Source organism: Lithobates pipiens, unplaced genomic scaffold, assembly GCF_037356315.1.
Source record: "Lithobates pipiens isolate NorthernLeopardFrog02 unplaced genomic scaffold, aLitPip1_a1.2 Scaffold_35, whole genome shotgun sequence".
Lineage (NCBI taxonomy): Eukaryota > Metazoa > Chordata > Amphibia > Anura > Ranidae > Lithobates > Lithobates pipiens.
In genome coordinates, this window is record NW_027507811.1 from 13,247,818 (window position 1) to 13,271,716 (window position 23,899).

The window sequence follows — 23,899 nt, forward strand, 5'->3', positions numbered from 1 at the left end:
GGGGGGGGGGTGTTCGTCCCATCCCTACTCTTCGCATCAGGTGACCAAAGTATCTGAGTTTCAGTTTCAGGATCCGCCCTTCCAGGGAATATTCAGGGTTGGTTTCCTTCAAGCTTGACTGGTTTGATCTTCTTGCCGTCCAAAGAAAGGACTTTATATATAACATACACACAACCAAAAGTCGCCCATTGGACTTTAAATGATGCATAATACAAAAGTCATAAAATATCAATTTATTGTACAAGGATTGGACATGTAAATATATAAAGTTCACACATAAAGAATGTTTGGCATATCAAGCCAATGGGTTACATGTAACAATATGTACTGTACATCAAGCTGGTATATTTTCAAGTACGTGCTTTACATCACCAAGATGATTGTAATATGAGAGAAATGCGCCTTGTAGCTCGACGCGTTTCGTAAAAAATACTTTCACTTCTTCAGGAGTAGATGCCTCTTTTCCTTTAAGATGACGATCTGTTTGGAAGGAGAATCACCACTCAGCTTTGCAAACTCTAGGTTGGTCAGGACTCTGTGCAGGCCAGTCAAGTTCCTCCACCCCAAACTCCCTCATCCATGTCTTTATGGACCTTGCTTTGTGCACTGGTCCAAATCATTTGGTGGAGGGGGGATTATGGTGTGGGGGTTGTTTTTCAGGGGTTGGGCTTGGCCCCTTAGATCCAGTGAAGGGAACTTTTAAGGCCTCAGCATACCAAGACATTTTGGACAATTTCATGCTCCCAACTTTGTTGGAACAGTTTGGGGATGGCCCCTTCCTGTTCCAACATGACTGCGCACCAGTGCACAAAGCAAGGTCCATAAAGATATGGATGAGCGAGTTTGGGGTGGAGGAACCGGAGTGGCCTGCACAGTGTCCTGAACTCAACCCGATAGAACACCTTTGGGATGAATTCGGAGACTGCGAGCCAGGCCTTCTCGTCCAACATCAGTGCCTGACCTCACAAATGCTCTTCTGGAAGAATGGTGAAACATTCCCATAAACACACCTAAAACCTTGTGGGCGGCCTTCCCAGAAGAGTTGAAGCGGTTATAGCGGCAAAGGGCGGAGCCAACTCAATATTGAACCCTACAGACTAAGACTGGAAGGCCATTAAGGTTCATGCGTAGGTAAAGGCAGGCGTCCCAATACTTTTGACAATATAGTATAAATATATATACTTTTTTTTCATTATTTACTTTATCTAAATTTTTTTTATTTTTTTTACACGGTTTATTTATTTTTTTGTACTAACTTTATTGCTTTCATACAGGATGAACAACATTCCTTATAACATGGGCTGTGACCGGTCCTCTTTATGGAGAGATCTGGGGGCGGGGTCTGGATCTGAGCATGAAAAAGGACTCTCCCCCTTGTGTATTCTCTGGTGTGTAAGAAGGCTCCCTTTCACGGTGAAACATTTCCCGCACTCCGTACATGAAAAAGGACGCTCCCCCGTGTGAATTCTCTGGTGTATAAGAAGTTTTCCTTTATCAGTAAAACACTTCCCGCACTCTGTACATGAATGAGGATGCTCATCCGTGTGACTTCTTTGGTGTATACGTAGTCCTCTTTTGCTGGTATAACACTTGCCGCACTCTGTACATGAATGAGGACCCTCATCCGTGTGACTTCTTTGGTGTATACGCAGTCCCCCTTTGTCGGTAAAACATTTCCCGCACACTGAACATGAAAAAGGACGCTCCCCCGTGTGTGTTCTCTGGTGTAAAAGAAGGTGATCAACCCTAGGAAAGCATTTCCCGCACACTGAGCATGAAAAAGGACGCTCACCGGTATGAATTGCCTGGTGTCTAAGAAGGCTCCTTTTCGCAGTGAAATGTTTCCCGCACTCCGAACAAGAAAAGGGACGCTCGCCCGTGTGACTTTTCTGGTGTGCAAGCAGTTTTCCTCTCTCGATGAAACATTTCCCGCACTCTGCACATGAAAAAGGACGCTCACCCGTGTGAATCCTCTGGTGTCTAAGAAGTCTTGCTTTATCAGTGAAACACTTCCCGCACTCTGTACATGAATGAGGACGCTCATCCGTGTGACTTTTTTGGTGTATGCGAAGTCTTCCTTTGTCAGCAAAACATTTCCCGCACTCTGTACATGAATGAGGACGCTCGTCTGTGTGACTTCTTTGGTGTATACGTAGTCCTCTTTTGTCAGTAAAACATTTCCCGCACACCGAACATGAAAAAGGACGCTCCCCCGTGTGTAGTCTCTGGTGTATAAGAAGTCCGCTGTTCTCAGTGAAACATTTCCCGCACTCTGAACAAGAAAAAGGACGCTCCCCTGTGTGACGTCTCTGGTGTAGAAGAAGGTGATCAACCCTAAGAAAGCATTTCCCGCACTCTGAACAAGAAAAAGGACGCTCACCGGTGTGGCTTCTCTGGTGTTTAACAAGGTCTTCTTTCAGAGCGAAACATTTCCCGCACTCTGAACATGAATAAGGACGCTCACCGGTATGAATCGCCTGGTGTCGAAAAAGGTTTTTTTTCGTAGTGAAACATTTCCCGCATTGGGAACATGAAAAGGGACGCTCGCCCGTGTGACTTTTCTGGTGTCCAAGAAGTTTTCCTTTGTCGATGAAACATTTCCCGCACTCTGAACACGAAAAAGGACGCTCACCCGTGTGAATTCTCTGGTGTGTACGAAGAATTCCCATCCTAGTGAAGCATTTCCCGCACTCGGAACATGAAAAAGGACGCTCTCCCGTGTGAATCCTTTGGTGTCTAACAAGTGTGATTTTGGCAGAGAAGCATTTCCCGCACTCTGAACATGGATAAGAACGCTTACCCGTGGGACCCCTGTCATATAAAGAAGATACCTTGGGATTGGAAGGATGGGTTGATTGATCTGCAATGTGAGATCTTAGATGGACATCTGAGGTCATAGTATGGGATTTATGAGAAGATCCCTCAGGATTAGAAGGATCCATTGAACTTAGATGGACATCTGAAGTCATAGTATGGGATTGATGGAGATCTGAGGTCATAGTATGGGATTTATCAGAAGATTCCTCAGGATTAGAAGGATCCATTGATCCCTCCAGATAGTAAGGTCGGTGATGTGCGGTTGGAGTAACGGGATCTTCTCCTGGAGAACATTGTGTGATGTCATCATCTTCTATCTTCAAATCTGGAGATAAATTCGGATCACGCTGTGAGGTTTTCAGAACAAAGCGTCCATCTGTAAGACAAACAATTATTCATTTCTGGCACTTCTGGTTTAAATCAGTATTTTTTCTAGAAAATTACTTATAACCCCCAAACATTATATAATATATATATATATATATATATATATATTTTAGCAGAGGCCCTAGAAAAAAAATGGCGATTGTTGCAATTTTTTATGTCACGCGGTATTTGCGCAGCGTTTTTTCAAAGGCAATTTTTATGAAGAAAAAATACACTTTAACAAATTAAACATGCCCCCTCCACCATGTTGTGGGAATGTGGCCTGTTATGGTTCAGGAGGGGGGCGCTCACTCCTGCCAGGTCATAGTATAGGATTAATCAGAAGGTTCCTCAGGATTAGAAGGATCCATTGATCTTAGATGGACATCTGAAGTCTTAGTATGGGATTTATCAGAAGATTCCTCAGGATTAGATGGATCCATTGATCTTAGATGGACATCTGAAGTCTTAGTATGGGATTTATCAGAAGATTCCTCAGGATTAGAAGGATCCATTGATCTTAGATGGACATCTGAAGTCATAGTATGGGATTTATCAGAAGGTTCCTCAGGATTAGAAGGATCCATTGATCTTAGATGGACATCTGAAGTCATAGTATGGGATTTATCAGAAGATTCCTCAGGATTAGATGGATCCATTGATCTTAGATGGACATCTGAAGTCATAGTATGGGATTTATCAGAAGGTTCCTCAGGATTAGAAGGATCCATTGATCTTAGATGGACATCTGAAGTCTTAGTATGGGATTTATCAGAAGATTCCTCAGGATTAGAAGGATCCATTGATCTTAGATGGACATCTGAAGTCATAGTATGGGATTTATCAGAAGGTTCCTCAGGATTAGATGGATCCATTGATCTTAGATGGACATCTGAAGTCATAGTATGGGATAGATGGACATCTGAAGTCATAGTATGGGATTGAGCAGAAGATTCCTCAGGATTAGATGGATCCATTGATCTTAGATGGACATCTGAAGTCATAGTATGGGATTTATCAGAAGATTCCTCAGGATTAGATGGATCCATTGATCTTAGATGGACATCTGAAGTCATAGTATGGGATTTATCAGAAGGTTCCTCAGGATTAGATGGATCCATTGATGTTAGATGGACATCTGAAGTCATAGTATGGGATTTATCATAAGATTCCTCAGGATTAGAAGGATCCATTGATCTCAGATGGACATCTGAAGTCATAGTATGGGATTTATCAGAAGATTCCTCAGGATTAGATGGATCCATTGATCTTAGATGGACATCTGAAGTCATAGTATGGGATAGATGGACATCTGAAGTCATAGTATGGGATTTATCAGACGATTCCTCAGGATTAGAAGGATCCATTGATCTTAGATGGACATCTGAAGTCTTAGTATGGGATTTATCAGAAGATTCCTCAGGATTAGATGGATCCATTGATCTTAGATGGACATCTGAAGTCTTAGTATGGGATTTATCAGAAGATTCCTCAGGATTAGAAGGATCCATTGATCTTAGATGGACATCTGAAGTCATAGTATGGGATTTATCAGAAGGTTCCTCAGGATTAGAAGGATCCATTGATCTTAGATGGACATCTGAAGTCATAGTATGGGATTTATCAGAAGATTCCTCAGGATTAGATGGATCCATTGATCTTAGATGGACATCTGAAGTCATAGTATGGGATTTATCAGAAGGTTCCTCAGGATTAGAAGGATCCATTGATCTTAGATGGACATCTGAAGTCTTAGTATGGGATTTATCAGAAGATTCCTCAGGATTAGAAGGATCCATTGATCTTAGATGGACATCTGAAGTCATAGTATGGGATTTATCAGAAGGTTCCTCAGGATTAGATGGATCCATTGATCTTAGATGGACATCTGAAGTCATAGTATGGGATAGATGGACATCTGAAGTCATAGTATGGGATTGAGCAGAAGATTCCTCAGGATTAGATGGATCCATTGATCTTAGATGGACATCTGAAGTCATAGTATGGGATTTATCAGAAGATTCCTCAGGATTAGATGGATCCATTGATCTTAGATGGACATCTGAAGTCATAGTATGGGATTTATCAGAAGGTTCCTCAGGATTAGATGGATCCATTGATGTTAGATGGACATCTGAAGTCATAGTATGGGATTTATCATAAGATTCCTCAGGATTAGAAGGATCCATTGATCTCAGATGGACATCTGAAGTCATAGTATGGGATTTATCAGAAGATTCCTCAGGATTAGATGGATCCATTGATCTTAGATGGACATCTGAAGTCATAGTATGGGATAGATGGACATCTGAAGTCATAGTATGGGATTTATCAGAAGATTCCTCAGGATTAGAAGGATCCATTGATCTTTGATGGACATCTGAAGTCATAGTATGGGATTAATTAGAAGGTTCCTCAGGATTAGAAGGATCCATTGATCTTAGATGGTCATCTGAAGTCATAGTAAGGAATTTATCAGAAGGTTCCTCCGGATTAGAAGGACCCATTGATCTTAGATGGTCATCGTATGGGATTTATCAGAAGATTCCTCAGGATTAGAAGGATCCATTGATCTTAGATGGGCATCTGATGTCATAGTATGGGATTTATCAGAAGATTCCTCAGGATTAGAAGGATCCATTGATCTTAGATGGACATCTGAAGTCATAGTATGACTCAGATAAGGGTCTGTTATGGATTTTGGGGGGGGGGGCCCACACCATTTTTTTTTTTTTGGCATGGGTTCATGGTTTGAGAGGAGACCTCAACGCTGCCTTAAAAAAAAAAAAAAAAAAAAAATTCTATTGCCGGCAAATTCAGCAATGTTTTGCTTTTCATTCAGCTGTCAGTGGGGAAGCCCGCTGACAGCTGATGACTTTTGTTAAGGACGCCCAGCTTCCCAGCTCCGCTCCTTAACAACCTATTCATTGTGCACTCGGCGGGCAAGCATCCCGTTGAGTGCACCGAAAATATGTAGGCGTTTGGCGAACATGGGCAACGTTCTCATGCTTGGCCCGAACCGCTCGCCTAATCCTATTGGAGATAAAGAAGTTGGGAAATTGTTCTCAACCTAACAATGTAAATACATATTTTATACTCATATAATGGAAGAAAAATGTGAAATATTTCTGCATTTAGTGTTCATTACTCACTTGTGTCCATATGTAGAGAAGATTCCTCCTGTTTACTTCCCATAATCCTCTCCCCCTCCTCCATAGACTGCTGATCTCCACTCACCAACCTCTCTTCTTCTTCTTCTTTAACCTCAACTTTGATGTCTTTCCGTTCTTCACCCTAAACCCCAAAGATGATAGAAAAAAGAGATTACATAGAAGAATGTCCTCTCATAGAACTATTTTTGAGTTCTTTTTCCTCAGTCCCATCTACCTGATTATTCTCTGTATAGTTATAATCTTCCTGGGTGGAATCCCGGGAATACAGAGGACCTCCCTCCTCCATAGACTGCTGATCTCCACTCACCAACCTCTCTTCTTCTTCTTCCTCTTTAATCTCAACTTTGATGTCTTTCAGTTCTTCACCCTAAAAGACCACAGAATACACTTATTTAAAGAAAAACAATTAGATACATGAATGTCCGGTCAGAGCTTGGTGTGATTTTTTTAGGTCTTCATGTTCAGCTTCATCTACCTGATGGTGAAGGATTGTGTGATTTTCCTGGGAATACAGAGGACGGGGGCATCCATCTGGTGGGTTTCTGTAGCTGGAAGACTCCACCATGGTGTCCATGTCCTCCTTCTTGGGTCCTTTTCGAAACTCTGCCTCCTCCATTACACCATCCTCCTCTTTTATCTCTTCTTTAATATTGACCTGTGTGGAATCCCGGGAATACAGAGGATGGAGACATCTCTCTGGTGGGTTTCTGTAGCTGGTTGACTCCACTATGGTGTCCTGGTACTGCTTCTTGGGTCCTTTTCGAAACTCTGTCTCCTCCATTACACCATCCTCCTCTTTTATCTCTTCTTTAATATTGACCCGTGTAGAATCCTGGTAATACAGAGGACGGGGACATCTCTCTGGTGGGTTCCCATTACTGGATCCATCTGTAGGAAACACACACACTGACTGAATACATTGTTTCTATGTGTTTATCAGATGATGGGGGATCTAGGTGGAGCCTCCGTACTGCTCTCTCCTTTACAATAAAGTCTCCTCTTACCCGGTGATGTGAGAGGCGGCTGATTGTCCATCATGACGTCCTTGTAGAGATCCTTGTGTCCTTCTAAAGACTCCCACTCCTCAAGTTGGATAAATGACCTGAAAAAAGATTGAAAAGACTTGTTTGACCAAAAAAAAAAATCCTCCATAGACAGAATCCTATACCAACAGTTAACTTTGAGTGGCTGTTATTAAATGGCGCACCGCTGTCTGAACACGGACCGAGCGACGCTCCTCTCGGGATCGTCAGCCCGCCAGCCTAACAAGCCAGATCGCTGCCGCTCAGCAGTCATTGGTTGCTGGGACCACAGGCGTCCACCACCTCGCTATCTCTCCAGGGTCTCTCACTGCATCCCTTGCCGGCAAGGCATGGTGTGATGTCACAAGTGCGCCCCGCCCTCTTAAGCTAGGTTCTTCGGACAGCTCCCGCCCCCTGCAGCTTGCTCGTCTCCACTTCCTGATTGTCCTCAAGGTATGGTGTGTGTGTGTGTACTTCAGTGATTTACAGGGCCACGCCGATGGGCACATTTTATGTTGCAGGGGCACTCTGGTGGAGACACCTGATGTAAAGGTGCACTCTGATGGGGACACCTGATGTAAGGTGGTACTGTAATAGGGACATCTGAAGTAAAGGGGCACTCTGATGGGAATACCCTATGTAAAGGGGCACTATGATGGGAATACCTGATGTAAAGGGGCACTCTGATGGGAATACTCTATGTAAAGGGGCACTATGATGGGAATACCTGATGTAAAGGGACACTCTGATGTGCACAACTAATATAAAGGGGGTACTGTAATGGGGATACCTGATGTAAAGAGGCACTCTGATGGGGACACCTGATGTAAGGGAACATTCTGACAGGGGTACCTGATGTAAAGTGGCACTGTAATGGGGCACTATGATGGCAACACCTAATGTAAGGGGTCACTGTAATGGGGATACCTGATGTAAAGGGACACTCTGATGGGGACACCTGATGTAAAGGGGCTCTCTGATGGGGACACCTGATGTAAAGGGGCTCTCTGATGGGTATAGCTGATATGACGGGAATACCTGATGTAAGGTGGCACTGTAATGGGGACACCTGATATAAAAGGGCACTCTGATGAGCACACCTAATGTAAAGGAGTACCCTGATTGGCACACCTGATGTGATGGGAACACCCTATGTAAGAGGTTACTGTGATGGGGGAACCTTATATAAAGAAGCACTCTGATGGGGACACCTGATGTAAGTGGGCACAGTAATGGGGATACCTGATGTAAAGGGGCACTCTGATGGAGATACCTGATGTAAGGGGGCACTCTGATGAGCACACCTAATGTAAAGGGGTACTCTGATTGGCACACCTGAGGTGATGGGAAGACCCTATGTAAGAGGTTACTGTTATGGGGGAACCTTATATAAAAGGGCACTGTGATGGGGACACCTGATGTAAGGGAGCAGGCTGACGGGAGACACCGGATGTAAGGGGGCCTTTTGATGCAGAAACCTGAGGTAAAGGGGCCCTCTGATGGGAATACCTGATGTAAGGGGGCTCTCTGATGGGAATACCTGATGTAAATGGGAAAACCTGATGTAAGGGGGCACTGATGGGAACAAATTACTTAAGGCGGCACTCTGATAGGGACACCGGATAAAGGGGGCAACTGATTTATGGGTGTAGTCTGATAGGGGCACTCAATGTAATGATTTGCTCTGGTAGGGGCACCTGATGTAAGGGGGGACGCTAATGAGGACATTTACAGAGTATTACGAACCTGTGTAGGGGAAACAGTAACAAAAGAACCAGAGAACATGGCTGGCGCCAAAATAAGGAAAGTAGGCGCATACAACCTTTAATGGCACGGGCTTGAGATTTGGACCTTGGGCAGAAGAACATTTTAGTGACCAGACCTCCTTGAATTTTAATTCAATACCCCTGACTTATAGGAAAGCAAAAACCCCTATACATTATGGTTCAAACTGATCCAACTGGGGGAAAAAAATGTCTTTCTTATCTTCCAAAAGCATTTATATATTCCCTGAATCATTAATCTTTAATGTTATTACCTACAGAAACAATGGAGTATTGCCCGCCATACTTTTCTTTATTTGCACCAACATAAAATTTTTCAGGACAAGCTTTCGGGGTGTGTCCCCTTCTTCAAGGTCCAAATTACGACCACTACTATCACCTCAAACATGTTATCACCTATAACCCTATAAATGGTAATATCCTGTAAAAGTTATATAAATATAAAACCTATAAATAATATCCAGTTATATTTTTGCTTTTAGCAAGAAATCCAACTACTTTTTAAAACGATCTACTGAGCTGCCCAGTACTAGTTCTTGGGGGGAGTCCATTCCGTATTTCAACAGCTCTTATTGTGAAGAAGCCTTTCCGTATGTGGAGGTTAGCTAGCTTTTCCTACAGACGTAAAGAGTGCCCCCAAATCCTTTTACGTGGGGGTTACTGGGTATAAAATAAGATCTTATTACCTCCTTCGGCAACGTCTCCTCTCTACGTCTTCCTGACTCACCTCTCATCCGGAACTTCCTTTTTTATACCTGACATCACTTCCTGTCTGTACCTGACATCACTTCCTGTCTTTGCGTTTCACTGACAATAAGTGAGATTGCCACCTTGTGTTGAATATAAATACCGCAGTCTATGTTTTGTTCCATCATTTTGCCCCCTGCCTTTATATAAATTTATGTTTGTTTTTTTATTCACAATGTTTTAATTTGATTACTTATATAAAGAGGCCTCAGTTATTTCATATCATGCCTTTTCCTAGTAAATGTACAAAAATGACATCGCTATAATTGATTCTTGTATTTCATGGATGATCCATCCTCCTATTATTATGAAGAGAGATAAAACTTCATTTCCCTCAAGATGAAACAGCTCTCCCCCCACCATCCACACTACATTCTCCGACAGATCTCCTCCACCATCCACACTACATTCTCCGACAGATCTCCTCCACCATCCACACTACATTCTCCGACAGATCTCCTCCACCATCCACACTACATTCTCTGACAGCTCTCCTCCACCATCCACACTACATTCTCCGACAGCTCTCCTCCACCATCCACACTACATTCTCCGACAGATCTCCTCCACCATCCACACTACATTCTCCGACAGATCTCCTCCCACCATCCACACTACATTCTCCGACAGATCTCCTCCCACCATCCACACTACATTCTCCGACAGATCTCCTCCCACCATCCACACTACATTCTCCGACAGATCTCCTCCCACCATCCACACTACATTCTCCGACAGATCTCCTCCACCATCCACACTACATTCTCCGACAGATCTCCTCCACCATCCACACTACATTCTCCGACAGATCTCCTCCACCATCCACACTACATTCTCCGACAGATCTCCTCCCACCATCCACACTACATTCTCCGACAGATCTCCTCCACCATCCACACTACATTCTCCGACAGCTCTCCCCCCACCATCCACACTACATTCTCCGACAGATCTCCTCCACCATCCACACTACATTCTCCGACAGATCTCCTCCACCATCCACACTACATTCTCCGACAGATCTCCTCCACCATCCACACTACATTCTCCGACAGATCTCCTCCCACCATCCACACTACATTCTCCGACAGATCTCCTCCACCATCCACACTACATTCTCCGACAGATCTCCTCCACCATCCACACTACATTCTCCGACAGATCTCCTCCACCATCCACACTACATTCTCCGACAGATCTCCTCCACCATCCACACTACATTCTCCGACAGATCTCCTCCCACCATCCACACTACATTCTCCGACAGATCTCCTCCACCATCCACACTACATTCTCTGACAGATCTCCTCCACCATCCACACTACATTCTCTGACAGATCTCCTCCACCATCCACACTACATTCTCCGACAGATCTCCTCCACCATCCACACTACATTCTCCGACAGATCTCCTCCCACCATCCACACTACATTCTCCGACAGATCTCCTCCCACCATCCACACTACATTCTCCGACAGATCTCCTCCACCATCCACACTACATTCTCCGACAGATCTCCTCCACCATCCACACTACATTCTCCGACAGATCTCCACCACCATCCATACTACATTCTCTGACAGATCTCCTCCACCATCCACACTACATTCTCCGACAGATCTCCTCCACCATCCACACTACATTCTCCGACAGATCTCCTCCACCATCCACACTACATTCTCCGACAGATCTCCTCCACCATCCACACTACATTCTCCGACAGATCTCCTCCACCATCCACACTACATTCTCCGACAGATCTCCTCCACCATCCACACTACATTCTCTGACAGATCTCCTCCACCATCCACACTACATTCTCCGACAGATCTCCTCCACCATCCACACTACATTCTCCGACAGATCTCCTCCACCATCCACACTACATTCTCCGACAGATCTCCTCCACCATCCACACTACATTCTCCGACAGATCTCCTCCACCATCCACACTACATTCTCCGACAGATCTCCTCCACCATCCACACTACATTCTCCGACAGATCTCCTCCACCATCCACACTACATTCTCCGACAGATCTCCACCACCATCCATACTACATTCTCTGACAGATCTCCTCCACCATCCACACTACATTCTCCGACAGATCTCCTCCACCATCCACACTACATTCTCCGACAGATCTCCTCCACCATCCACACTACATTCTCCGACAGATCTCCTCCACCATCCACACTACATTCTCCGACAGATCTCCTCCACCATCCACACTACATTCTCCGACAGATCTCCTCCACCATCCACACTACATTCTCCGACAGATCTCCTCCACCATCCACACTACATTCTCCGACAGATCTCCTCCACCATCCACACTACATTCTCCGACAGCTCTCCTCCACCATCCACACTACATTCTCCGACAGCTCTCCTCCACCATCCACACTACATTCTCCGACAGATCTCCTCCCACCATCCACACTACATTCTCCGACAGATCTCCTCCACCATCCACACTACATTCTCCGACAGTTCTCCCCCACCATCCACACTACATTCTCCGACAATCTCCTCCACCATCCACACTACATTCTCCGACAGATCTCCTCCACCATCCACACTACATTCTCCGACAGATCTCCTCCACCATCCACACTACATTCTCCGACAGCTCTCCTCCACCGTCCACACTACATTCTCCGACAGATCTCTTCCTCAACGATCACCTCAGAATCATGATAATTTGTTAAAAGAAAGGAGGCTCAGAACAAAATATTATAAAGTACAGAGTGTTCTTGTTTATTTTATATGATTAGAATAATTGATGAACACACAATGATAGATATGCATGGACCATACCACCTTCTGTAGTAAGGTGAACATATTGCAATGATGTGAAAGAGCCAAAAGCCATCTATAAACGGATCATTGGTAAAGGACCAATCCTGACTGCATAGTGTAGGGCAATGCATTTTTACATTGATCCTTTCTGTAGAACATAAACATAATAGGCAGGCCGGGCTCCAGTTATTGTTCCTTCATATTCTTGTCCATGTATTTCCACCATGGATTATTTATTGCCCGTGTATTGGTACGGCTGTCTTTGTATAGTCATGATTGTCCATTTTGTTCCCCCATGTATTGCGATATTGGGCCATGGATTAGCACACTTTTGTTCTATGGTGTCGTTTGCGTGATTATGGGACCAACTCAGCCTTGTTTGTTTGGAGGACCATACCAATATAATTTAATGCTTGTAGACTGGGGCGTTGCTAGGTCTACATTAGATATAGGTCTACATTAGATATGGGGCTGGAGCCCATAGCAGCGTAGTAAAGAAAATCGTACCGTGCATGTGTGTGTGTCTATATATATATTCTATATATATATATTCCCAGAGAGCCCCCCCCTTACATCAGGGTCCCCAGAGAGCCTCCCCTTGCATCAGGGTCCCCAGAGAGCCTCTTCCTTACATCAGGGTGCCCAGAGAGCCTCCTCCTTACATCAGGGTCCCCAGAGAGCCTCCCCCTTGCATCAGGGTCCCCAGAGAGCCTCCCCCTTGCATCAGGGTCCCCAGAGAGCCTCCCCCTTGCATCAGGGTACCCAGAGAGCCCCCCCTTGCATCAGGGTCCCCAGAGAGCCCTCCACTTACATCAGGGTCCCCAGAGAGCCTCCCCTATCCTTGGGTACCCCTGCAAAGACTTGGGGCTATGGACCACAGATTCGGGGCTATAGCCCCAAAAGCCACCCCCTAGAGATGCCACTGCCTGTAGACCTTTTTATTTCAAACCGCACCCCTAAAAGATCCAATCGTTTTACCAAACCCCCAACTTACCGTAGGTCGTAAAGTCAACCTTTTGGGTTTGTTTTCCAGGTAAAGGGAGAGGACTTACGGGACTTACATATGCATTCGCATTTGTGCATAAGCACAGGAGGGTGCAGGAATAACCAAAAGTGCCCATTTTAAAGACCAGTATGCAATTAATTTGCCATAAAAAGGGGAATTGGGGCCTGGGTACTGCCCTGGGGCACATGTATAAAAAAAAAAAAAAAGGGAAGATAGTTTTTCCAGGAGGCAGTGATTTCAATTATGCTTAACCACCTGCCAACTGCCCGCCGTCGTTATATATCGACTGTTTGAAGAGGAATATTATTATTATGGCAGAAGCTAACTACCATAACCCTAGTATCCTCTTCTTCAGCAGGCGATCGGCTTTCAGATAAAAGTGGTCTCTGTGGCGGATTCGCCACAAGATCGCTTTTATCGGTGGCGGGAGAGGGGCCCCCCTCCCGCCACGTTCCGGTGCCCTCTGCAGCTTACCGGAGCCGTCGGTAGCAGGGGAGACAATCGGATTCTTCTCGGTCTGTGGTATGGAGCTGACTGAAGGGAAGATGGCCCCCCCCCGTTCCGCTCCATACCATTGCAGGGCGGAAGCGACATCAAAACGTCACTTCCGCTCATAGCTCTTAAAAGGGACATTTAATAAAACGAAAAAACATTTTTTAATTTTTTTGCAAATATGAGATCTGTAGACCCAAGTTCTCATATTTAAGATATTTTTTCTATTACAAGGGATGTTTACATTCCTTGTAATAGGAATAAAAGTGACAATTTATTTTTATTTTTTAAACAATAGTGTAAAAAGAAAAAAGTCAAATAAATAAGAAAAAAAATTAAATTCAATTTTAACGAGCCCCCTACTGCCGAGCTCGCGTGCAAAAGCGAACGCATACGTGAGCAGCGCTCGCACATGAAAAAGGTGTTCAAACCGCACATGTGAGGTATCACCGCGATCATTAGAGCGATAGCAATCATTCTAGCCCTATACCTCCTCTGTAACGCAAAACATGCAACCTGTAGAATTACTTAAACATCGCCTATGATTTTACATGTCCAGAGTGCAATTTTTAAGGGTAAAAGGTTGTCACCATTCCACGAGCAGGCACAATTTTGAAGCGTGACATGTTGGGTATCAATTTCCTCGGCATAACATTATCTTTCACAATATAAAAAAAAAATTGGGCTAACTTTACTTTTGTCTTTTAATTAAATAAAGTGTATTTTTTCCCCAAAAAAAAGTGCGCTTGAAAGTATTGCAACAACCTCCATCTCTTGCGTGTTAGAAAAAAAAAAAATTATATATATATATATATATTTGTGGGTTCTAAGTAATTTTCTAGCAAAAAACTTTAACTTGCCAACACCAAATCTCAAAACGAGGAAGTGGTTAAAGTGCAACAATAAATATGAAAAATCCATTAAATCCCCTTAATCTGCCTGTAATGTAGCGCATATAAAGCATGTATAGAACCTGCTGCAGCAAAAATGACATTTCTAAAGAAAGAAAACAGAGTCAAATCCCATTTAAAATGACTCGTGGTTACAATTTCCAGCACCCAGCAATTGAAAAAATAAAAGACAAAAATGGTTTTTCCCCCAGTCCATACCAGACCCTTATCTGAGCATACAACCTGGCAGGTCAGGAAAGAGGGGGCCCCCCTCCTGAACCATACCAGTCCACACGCCTTCAACATGGGGGTTGGGTGCTTTGGGGCAGGGGGCCTGGACTGTGGTTGTGGGGGTCTGCTGGGGAGGGGTCTTATCGGAATATGGAAGGCCCCTTTAACAAGGGGGTCCCCAAGATCCTGCCCCCCATGTGAATGGGTAGGAAGTATATTATACCCCTATTCATTCACCAAAAAAGAAGTGTCCGAAAAATCCTTTATTAAAAATTACAAAAAAAACACAAAAAAAACAAACAAACAATGTATCTCCGATGCAGATCCATCGTCAATCACAATGCCCACTACCAGACCTGAAAAAAGGGGGGAATAAAAAAAACAAAAAAAACAGCCCGCCCACAATGAAGGAAACCTGCCGAATACCTGCTCTGCCATTTTACAGTTCTTATATAGGTAAGGAGCGGGACCACCTGGCGACGTTACCTGGTGGCACCACGCTCTTGTGGCGTCACCCACCCAGCATGCACTGGTCAGTGACGTCACTTAGGGGTGGTGTCGTCAGGTGGCCCCACCCCTTACCTATTTTAGATGGCGGAGCAGGCATTCAGCAGTTAGCCTTTGTTGTGGGCGGAACAATTTTTTTTCATTTTCAGGGCCGGCGGTGGCCCTGGGCGTTATGATTGATGATGAAACTACATTGTGGGGATATTGTTTTTTTTTTATTTTTAATAAAGAAATTGTAAAAATGTGTGTGTTTTTATTTCTTTTCAACCCTTTTTTGGTGAATGAGTAGGGGTACTATGTACATGGGGGACAGCCAGGTTTTGGGGGCCTCCTTGTTAAAGGTAGCTTCCAGATTCCGATAAGTCCCCTGCCCGCAGACCCAAACAACCACAGCCCAGGGTTGCCGGGAAGAGGCCCTTGTCCCCATGAAGAAGCCCCTCCCATGTTGAGGCCTGGTATGTGTTGGGGGGTGCTCGCTTGCCCCCCCCTTGCGTGCTCGGATAAGGGTCTGGTATTGATTTTTTTTTTTTTACATTTTGGAGTGGGGTTCTCCTTAAAATCTAAACCAGATCCAAAAGGCCTGGTAGGGATTGGGGGGAACCCCCACGCCATTTTTTAACATTTTTCTATTTTCCGGCAATGGTATTGTACTGATGCAAACTTTAAATGTATTTTTTCTCTCTTTATAAATGTCAGTTTTGCTGCAGCAGGTTCTATACATGGTACAGATGTGCCACTTTACAGGCAGACTAAGGGGACCCCCTAGGTACTATATTTAAAGGAATTTTTCATTTTTTATTGTTTCATTTTCAGCATCATTAAAATCACTGCTCTTGTAAAAATTCTCTCTTTTTAAAAAGAAAAAACGTTTGCATCGATACGTGTGCCCCAGGGCACATCCTTTTTATGGACAATAACTTACATATAAGCCTTCAAAATGGGGGCTTTTGATTTTATACGTTTGGGTCCCATAGACTTTAATAGAATTCGCAGGTTGGGGCTGAACTTAATTAGGGGCTATCAGTGGCGCTTATCAATGCCCATCAGTGCCGCCTCATCAGTGGCTATCAGTGCCGCCTCATCAGTGCCATCTATCAGTGGAGCTTATCAGTGCCCATCAGTGCCATCTATCAGTGGCGCTTACCAGTACCCATCAGTGCCATCTATCAGTGGCGCTTATCAATGTCCATCAGTGCCAGATCATCAGTGCCATCAGTGGTGCTTATCAGTGCCCATCGGTAACTAGAGAGGAGGACCCGGAAGTGAGGAATCCTAGTCGCTTTCGGTTCCGGGTCCCAGAGGGGGAGGAACGTCATCAGTCCCTCTGTCTCTGTGCAATGTCGCCGCCCCCACCAGTTTCAGTGGTCCCGGGCTCTGTGGTCAGATGGGTGGGCCTAGGAAAGGCGGCGGTGCCAGGGCTCCTTTGTCCCTAAAACATTTCCCGCACTATAAACATGAAAAAGGACGCTCACTGGTATGAATTGTCTAAGAAGGCTCCTTTACGTGGTGAGACATTTCCGGCACTCTGAACATGAAAAATACTCACCCGTGTGAATTCTCCGGTGTCTCAGAGGTGTTCCTTTATCAGTGAAACACTTCCCACCCCCTTACGTGAATGAGGACGCTTCTTTGATGTATACAAAGTCCTCTTTTGCCGGTAAAACATTTCCCGGACACTCAATATGAAAAAGGACCCTCCCCTGTATGTATTTTCTGGTGTAAAAGAAGGTGATCAACCCTAGGAAAGCATTTGTCACACACTGTACATGAAAAAGGGCGCTCACCGGTATGAATTCTCTGGTGCCTAAGAAGGCTCCCTTTCAAAGTGAAACATTTCCCGCACTCTGGGCATGAAAAAGGACGCTCACCCGTGTGAACTCTCTGGTGTCTAAGTAGTTTTCCTTTATCAATGAAACATTTCCCGCACTCTGAACATGAAAAAGGACGCTCTCCCGTGTGAATTCTCTGATGTATAAGAAGTTTTCCTTTATCAGTGAAACTCTTCCCGCACTCTGTACATGAATGAGGAAGCTCATCCGCGTGACTTCTTCGGTGTCTAAGAAGTCCTCTTTTACTAGTAAAACCTTTCCCGCACACTGAACATGAAAAAGGACGCTCCCCTGTGTGTATTCTCTGGTGTATAAGAAGTCCGCTGTTCTCAGCAAAACATTTCCCACACACTGAACATGAAAAAGGACGCTCCCCTGTGTGTATTTTCTGATGTAGAAGAAGTCCGCTGTTCTCAGCGAAACATTTCCCGCACTCTGAACAAGAAAAAGGACGCTCCCCCGTGTGACGTCTCTGGTGCTTAAGAAGGTGATGAACCATAAGAAAGCATTTCCCGCACTCTGAACAAGTAAAAGGACGCTCACTGGTGTGACTTTTCTGGTGTTTACCAAGGTCTTCTTTCAGAGCGAAACATTTCCCGCACTCTGAACATGAATAAGGACGCTCACCGGTATGAACTGACTGGTGTTTACGGAGGTTCTTTTTCGTAGTGAAACATTTCCCGCACTCGGAACATGAAAAGGGATGCTCACCCGTGTGACTTTTCTGGTGTCCAAAAAGTTTTCCTTTATCAATGAAACATTTCCCACACTCTGAACATGAAAAAGGAAGCTCACCAGTGTGAATTCTCTGGTGTGTACGAAGAATTCCCATCCTAGTGAAGCATTTTCCGCACTCTGAACATGAAAAAGGACGCTCTCCCGTGTGACTCCTTAGGTGTCTAACAAGTGTTATTTTGGCAGAGAAGCATTTCCCGCACTCTGAACATGAATAAGAACGTTTACCCGTGGGACCCCTGTCACATAAAGAAGACACCTTGGGATTGGAAGGATGGGTTGATTGATGGACACTGTGAGATCTTAGATGGACATCTGAAGTCATAGTATGGGATTTATCAGAAGGTTCCTCAGGATTAGAAGGACCCATTGATCTTAGAAGGAGATCTGAAGTCATAGTATGGGATTTATCAGAAGATTCCTCAGGGTTAGAAGGATCCATTGATCTTAGATGGACATCTGAAGTCATAGTACGGGAACGTTTAGAAGATCCCTCAGGATTAGAAGGATCCATTGATCTTAGATGGACATCTGAGGTCATAGTATGGGATAGATGAACATCTGAGGTCATAGTTTGGTATGGATAAAAAGATTCCTCAGGATTAGAAGGATCCATTGATCTTAGATGGACATCTGAGGTCATAGTATGGGATTGATGGACATCTGAGGTCATAGTATGGGATTTAGCAGAAGGTTCCTCAGGATTAGAAGGATCCATTGATCTTAGATGGACATCTGAGGTCATAGTATGGGATTGATGGACATCTGAGGTCATAGTATGGGATAGATGGACATCTGAGGTCATAGTATGGGATAGATGAACATCTGAAGTCATAGTATGGGATTTATCAGAAGGTTCCTCAGGATTAGAAGGATCCATTGATCTTAGATGGACATCTGAGGTCATAGTATGGGATAGATGGACATCTGAGGTCATAGTATGGGATGGATAAAAAGATTCCTCAGGATTAGAAGGATCCATTGATCTTAGATGGACATCTGAGGTCGTAGTATGGGATTGATAAGGAGATCCCTCAGGATTAGAAGGATCCATTGATCCCTCCAGATGATAAGGTCTGTGATGTGCGGTTGGAATAATGGGATCTTCTCCTGGAGAACATTGTGTGATGTCATCTTCTGCCTTGAAATCTGGAGATAAAATTGGGCCCTTCGAGGTTTTCAGAACAAAGTGTCCATCTGTAAGAAAAAAATAGTTGAATAAAAAATTTCAAGTCTTACATTCAGGAGTCAGATACAGTGCATCTGGTAAGTATTCACAGTGCTTCACTTTTTCCACATTTTGTTATGTTACAGCCTTATTCCAAAAAGTATTAAATTCATTATTTTACTCAAAATTCTACAAACAATACCCCATACGTGAAAGAAGTTTGTTTGCAATCTTTGCAAATTTGTTAAAAAATACCATGTACATAAGTATCACAGCCTTTGCCATGACACTCAAGATTGAGCTCAGGTGCCTCCTGTTTCCACTGATCCCCCTTGAGATGTTTCTACAACTTGACTGGAGTCCACCTGTGGTCGATTGGACATGATTTGGAAAGGCGCACACCTGTCTCTATAAAAGGTGCCACAGTTAACAGTGCATGTCAGAGCACAAACCAAGCCGCTATGAAGTCCAAGGAATTGTCTGTAGACTTCCGAGACAGGATTGTATGGAGGCACAGATCGGGGGGGAAGGGTACAGAATTTTTTTTTGTAGCATTGAAGGTCCCAATGAGCACAGTGGCCTCCATCATCCATAAATGGAAGAAGTTTGGAACCACCAGGATTAGAGATGAGCCGAACACCTCCCTGTACGGTTCGCAGCAGAACTCTCGAACAGGAGAAATGTTCTAACCTCAACGGCAAACTCCACTAAAGTCTATAGAAGCCAAACGGCAAAAAGTGCCCGTTTTGGAGGCTTGTATGCAATTAGTTGGCCATAAAAGGGGAATGGGGGGGTCTGGGTACTGCCCTGTAGGATATGTATCAATAAAAAAATTTAAAAAGAAAGGATGATTGTTTTTTCAAGAGCAGTGATTTTAATTATGCTTAAAGAGCAACAATAAATATGAAAAATTCCATTAAATACAGTGCCTGGGGGAGTCCCTTGTAGTCCGTCTGTAAAGTGGCGCATATAGCATGTATAGTACCTGCTGCAGCAAAAATTACATTTCTAAGGAAAAAGAATAAAAAAAAAATCAAATCCCATTTAAAATGACTCGCGGTTAGAATTGCCAGCACCCAGCTATTTAATAAATAAAGAAAAAAAAAATGGCATGGAGTTGCCCCAGTCCATATCTAGCTCTTATCCAGGCATACAGCCTGGCAGTTCAGGAAAGGTGGGGTGAGCGAGGCCCCCCCAAACCATATCAGGCCACATGCCCTCAACATGGGGTAGTTGGTGCTTTGGGGCAGGGGGGCTCTGCTACATTGGGGGGGCATTGTTTTTTTAATTTGAATAAAGGAATTGGCAAAATATGTTTTTTTTTTTTTTTGGTGAATGGGTAGGGGTACTATGTACATGGGGGAGAGCCGGGATCTGGGCCCCCCCCCCCCCTTGTTAAAGGGAGCTTTTAGATTCTGATAAGCTCCGTGCACACAGAACCCCATAACGGCAGCCCAGGGTTGTGGGGGAGAGGCCCTTGTCCCCATCAAGAAGGAACCCCAATGTTGAGGGCATGTGGCCTTGTATGGTTGGGGAGGGTGTTCGCTCGCCCCCCCCCCCCCCCCTCCTGGCCTGCCAGTCTGCGTCCTCGGATAAGGGTCTGGTATGGATTCTGGGTGGGCCCCCACGCTGTGTTTTTTTTTTTTACATTCTAGAGTGGGGGTTCCCCTTAAAATCCATACCAGACCAAAAGAGCCTGGTATGGATAGGGGGGAACCCCCACGCCATTTTTTAAAACTATTTTCCATCGCCGGCAATGGTATTGTATTGCCATAATTTAAATGTAATTTTTCTTTCTTTATAAAAGTCAGTTTTGCTGCAGCAGGTTCTATACATGGTACAGATGTGCCACTTTAACTTACATATAAGCCTTCAAAATGGGGACTTTTGATTTTTCAAGTTCGGTTCCCATAGACTTTAATAGAATTCGCAGCTCGGGTCGGAACTTTTTACATATTCGGGCGTTCTAGTGCGAACCGAACCAGGGGGGTGTTCGGCTCATCACTATTACAGAGCAAGGCGGGGTGCCAGCTTTACAAAACAGCCTTTTTCCAACAACACAGTTGTCTGGCTTTGGTCAGCAGAGATGTGGCATCCTTAGTCATGGAGGAGGTCCGCTGATAGAGGGGCTCCCATTTAAATGATAAGTCAGCATTATAACTATTATTATAATATGTATTGATATCATGATCAGGAGGGTACCACTGTGGGGGGGGGGGGACACAAATGTAACACAAAGGTATGTACTGTATTCTATCCCAGTGCTCTTAGGTAGGCATGGATGAAGATGGATCATAAAGTTGGAGATGAAGAAGTTGGGAAATTTGTCTCAACCTAACAATGTAAACACATTTGAATAAAAATGTGAAGTGTTTCTGCATTTAGTGTTTATTACGTACCTGTATCTATAAGTAAAAAAGGTTCCTCCTGTTTAATTTCCATAATCCTCTCCTCCTCCTCCTCCATAGACTGCTGATCTCCACTCACCAACCTCTCTTCTCCTTCTTTAACCTCAACTTTGATGTCTTTCCGTTCTTCACCCTAAACCCCAAAGATGATGGAATGCATATAGAAAAAGGAACAAGAAATTACATAGAAGAAGGTCTACTCAGAGAATTATTTTTACGTTCTTTTTTCCGCAGTCCCATCTACCTGATCATTCTCTTTATAGTTGTGATGTTCTTGTGTGGAATCTCCGGAATACAGAGGACCTCCCTCCACCATAGTCTTCTGATCTCCACTCACCAACCTCTCTTCTTCTTCCTCTTTAACCTCAGCTTTGATGTCTTTCAGTTCTTCACCCTAATTCCCAAAGATGATAGAAAAGGAACCAGAAATTACATAGAAGAACGTCCTCTCGTAGAACTATTTTTGAGTTTGTTTTTCCCCGTCCCATCTACCTGATCATTCTCTGTATAGTTATGATGATCCTGGGTGGAATCCCGGGAATACAGAGGACAACCCTCCTCCATAGACTGCTGATCTCCACTCACCAACCTCTCTTCTTCTTCTTCCTCTTTAACCTCAACTTTGATGTCTTTCCGTTCCTCACCCTAAACCCCAAAGATGATGGAATGCATTTAGAAAGAGGAACAAGAAATTACATAGAAGAATATCTACTCAGAGAATTATTTTTACGTTCTTTTTTCCGCAGTCCCATCTACCTGATCATTTTCTTTATAGTTGTGATGTTCTTGTGTGGAATCTCCGGAATACAGAGGACCTCCCTCCACCATAGTCTTCTGATCTCCACTCACCAACCTCTCTTCTTCTTCTTCCTCTTTAACCTCAACTTTGATGTCTTTGCGTTCTTCACCCTAAACCCCAAAGATGATGGAATGCATTTAGAAAAAAAAAGGAAGAAATTACAAGAATGTCTACTTAAAATTATTTTTGAGTTCTATTTGGCCAGTCCCATCTACCTGATCGTTCACCTTATAACTGTGACCTTCCTGGGTTGAATCCCAGGAACTAATAAGACCTCTCTCCTCCATAGACTGCTGATCTCCACTCTCCAACATCTCTTCTTCTTCCTCTTTAGCTGTGATATCCTTCGGTTCTTCACCCTAAACCCCAAAGAGAGAGAACATTTAAGAATCAAGAGATTGCATAGAAGAAGGGTCCTCTCATAGAACAGGTTTTGAGTTCTTTTTGCTCAGTCCCATCTACCTGATCATTCTCTGTAGAGTTCTGATGTTCCTGGGTGGAATCCTGGAAACACTGAGGACCTCTCTCCTCCATAGACTGCTGATCTCCACTCACAAATGTCTCTTCTTCTTCCTCTTTGACCTCAACTTTGATGTCTTTCAGTTCTTCACCCTAAACCCCAAAGATGACAGAATATACTTATTCAAAGGGAAAAAAAGATTACATAAAAGAATGTCTTGTCAGAGCTTGGAATGATTTTTTAGGTCTACATGCTCATATTCACCTACCTGATGATGGTGGGGGATGGTGTGACCGTCCTGTGTGGAGTACAGAGGACGGGGACATCTCTCTGGTGGGTTTCCATTACTGGATCCATCTATCTGATGATGGTGGGGGATGGTGTGATCTTTCTGTATGGAATCTCTGGAATATAGAGGATGGAGACATCTCTCTGGTGGGCTCCAATTACTGAATTCATCTATTTGATGATGGTGGGGGATGGGGTGACCTTCCTGTGTGGAATCCCGGGAATACAGAGGACGGGGACATCTCTCTGGTGGGTTCCCATTACTGGATCCATCTGTAGGAAACACACACACTGACTGAATACATTGTTTCTATGTGTTTATCAGATGATGGGGGATCTAGGTGGAGCCTCCGTACTGCTCTCTCCTTTACAA

General features: G+C 44.2%; 2 protein-coding genes across 2 annotated transcripts; both read right to left on the reverse strand.

Annotated features, from left to right (window-relative positions):
• Positions 1-218: 218 nt before the first annotated feature.
• Positions 219-23,620, reverse strand: LOC143956112 (uncharacterized). Its single transcript, XM_077466246.1, has 9 exons — positions 23,507-23,620; positions 23,241-23,390; positions 22,994-23,137; positions 22,736-22,888; positions 22,472-22,624; positions 22,224-22,373; positions 21,971-22,112; positions 17,545-19,600; positions 219-2,805 (listed from the first exon to the last, which is right to left on the reverse strand). The coding sequence occupies exons 2-9, from the start codon at positions 23,310-23,312 to the stop codon at positions 1,290-1,292; spliced, it is 4,386 nt and encodes a 1,461-aa protein (XP_077322372.1). The 5' UTR covers positions 23,313-23,390; positions 23,507-23,620; the 3' UTR covers positions 219-1,289.
• LOC143955650 (uncharacterized) lies at positions 3,420-5,660 on the reverse strand. The gene has a single exon (XM_077465753.1). The coding sequence runs from the start codon at positions 5,571-5,573 to the stop codon at positions 3,519-3,521; it is 2,055 nt and encodes a 684-aa protein (XP_077321879.1). The 5' UTR covers positions 5,574-5,660; the 3' UTR covers positions 3,420-3,518.
• Positions 23,621-23,899: the final 279 nt, after the last annotated feature.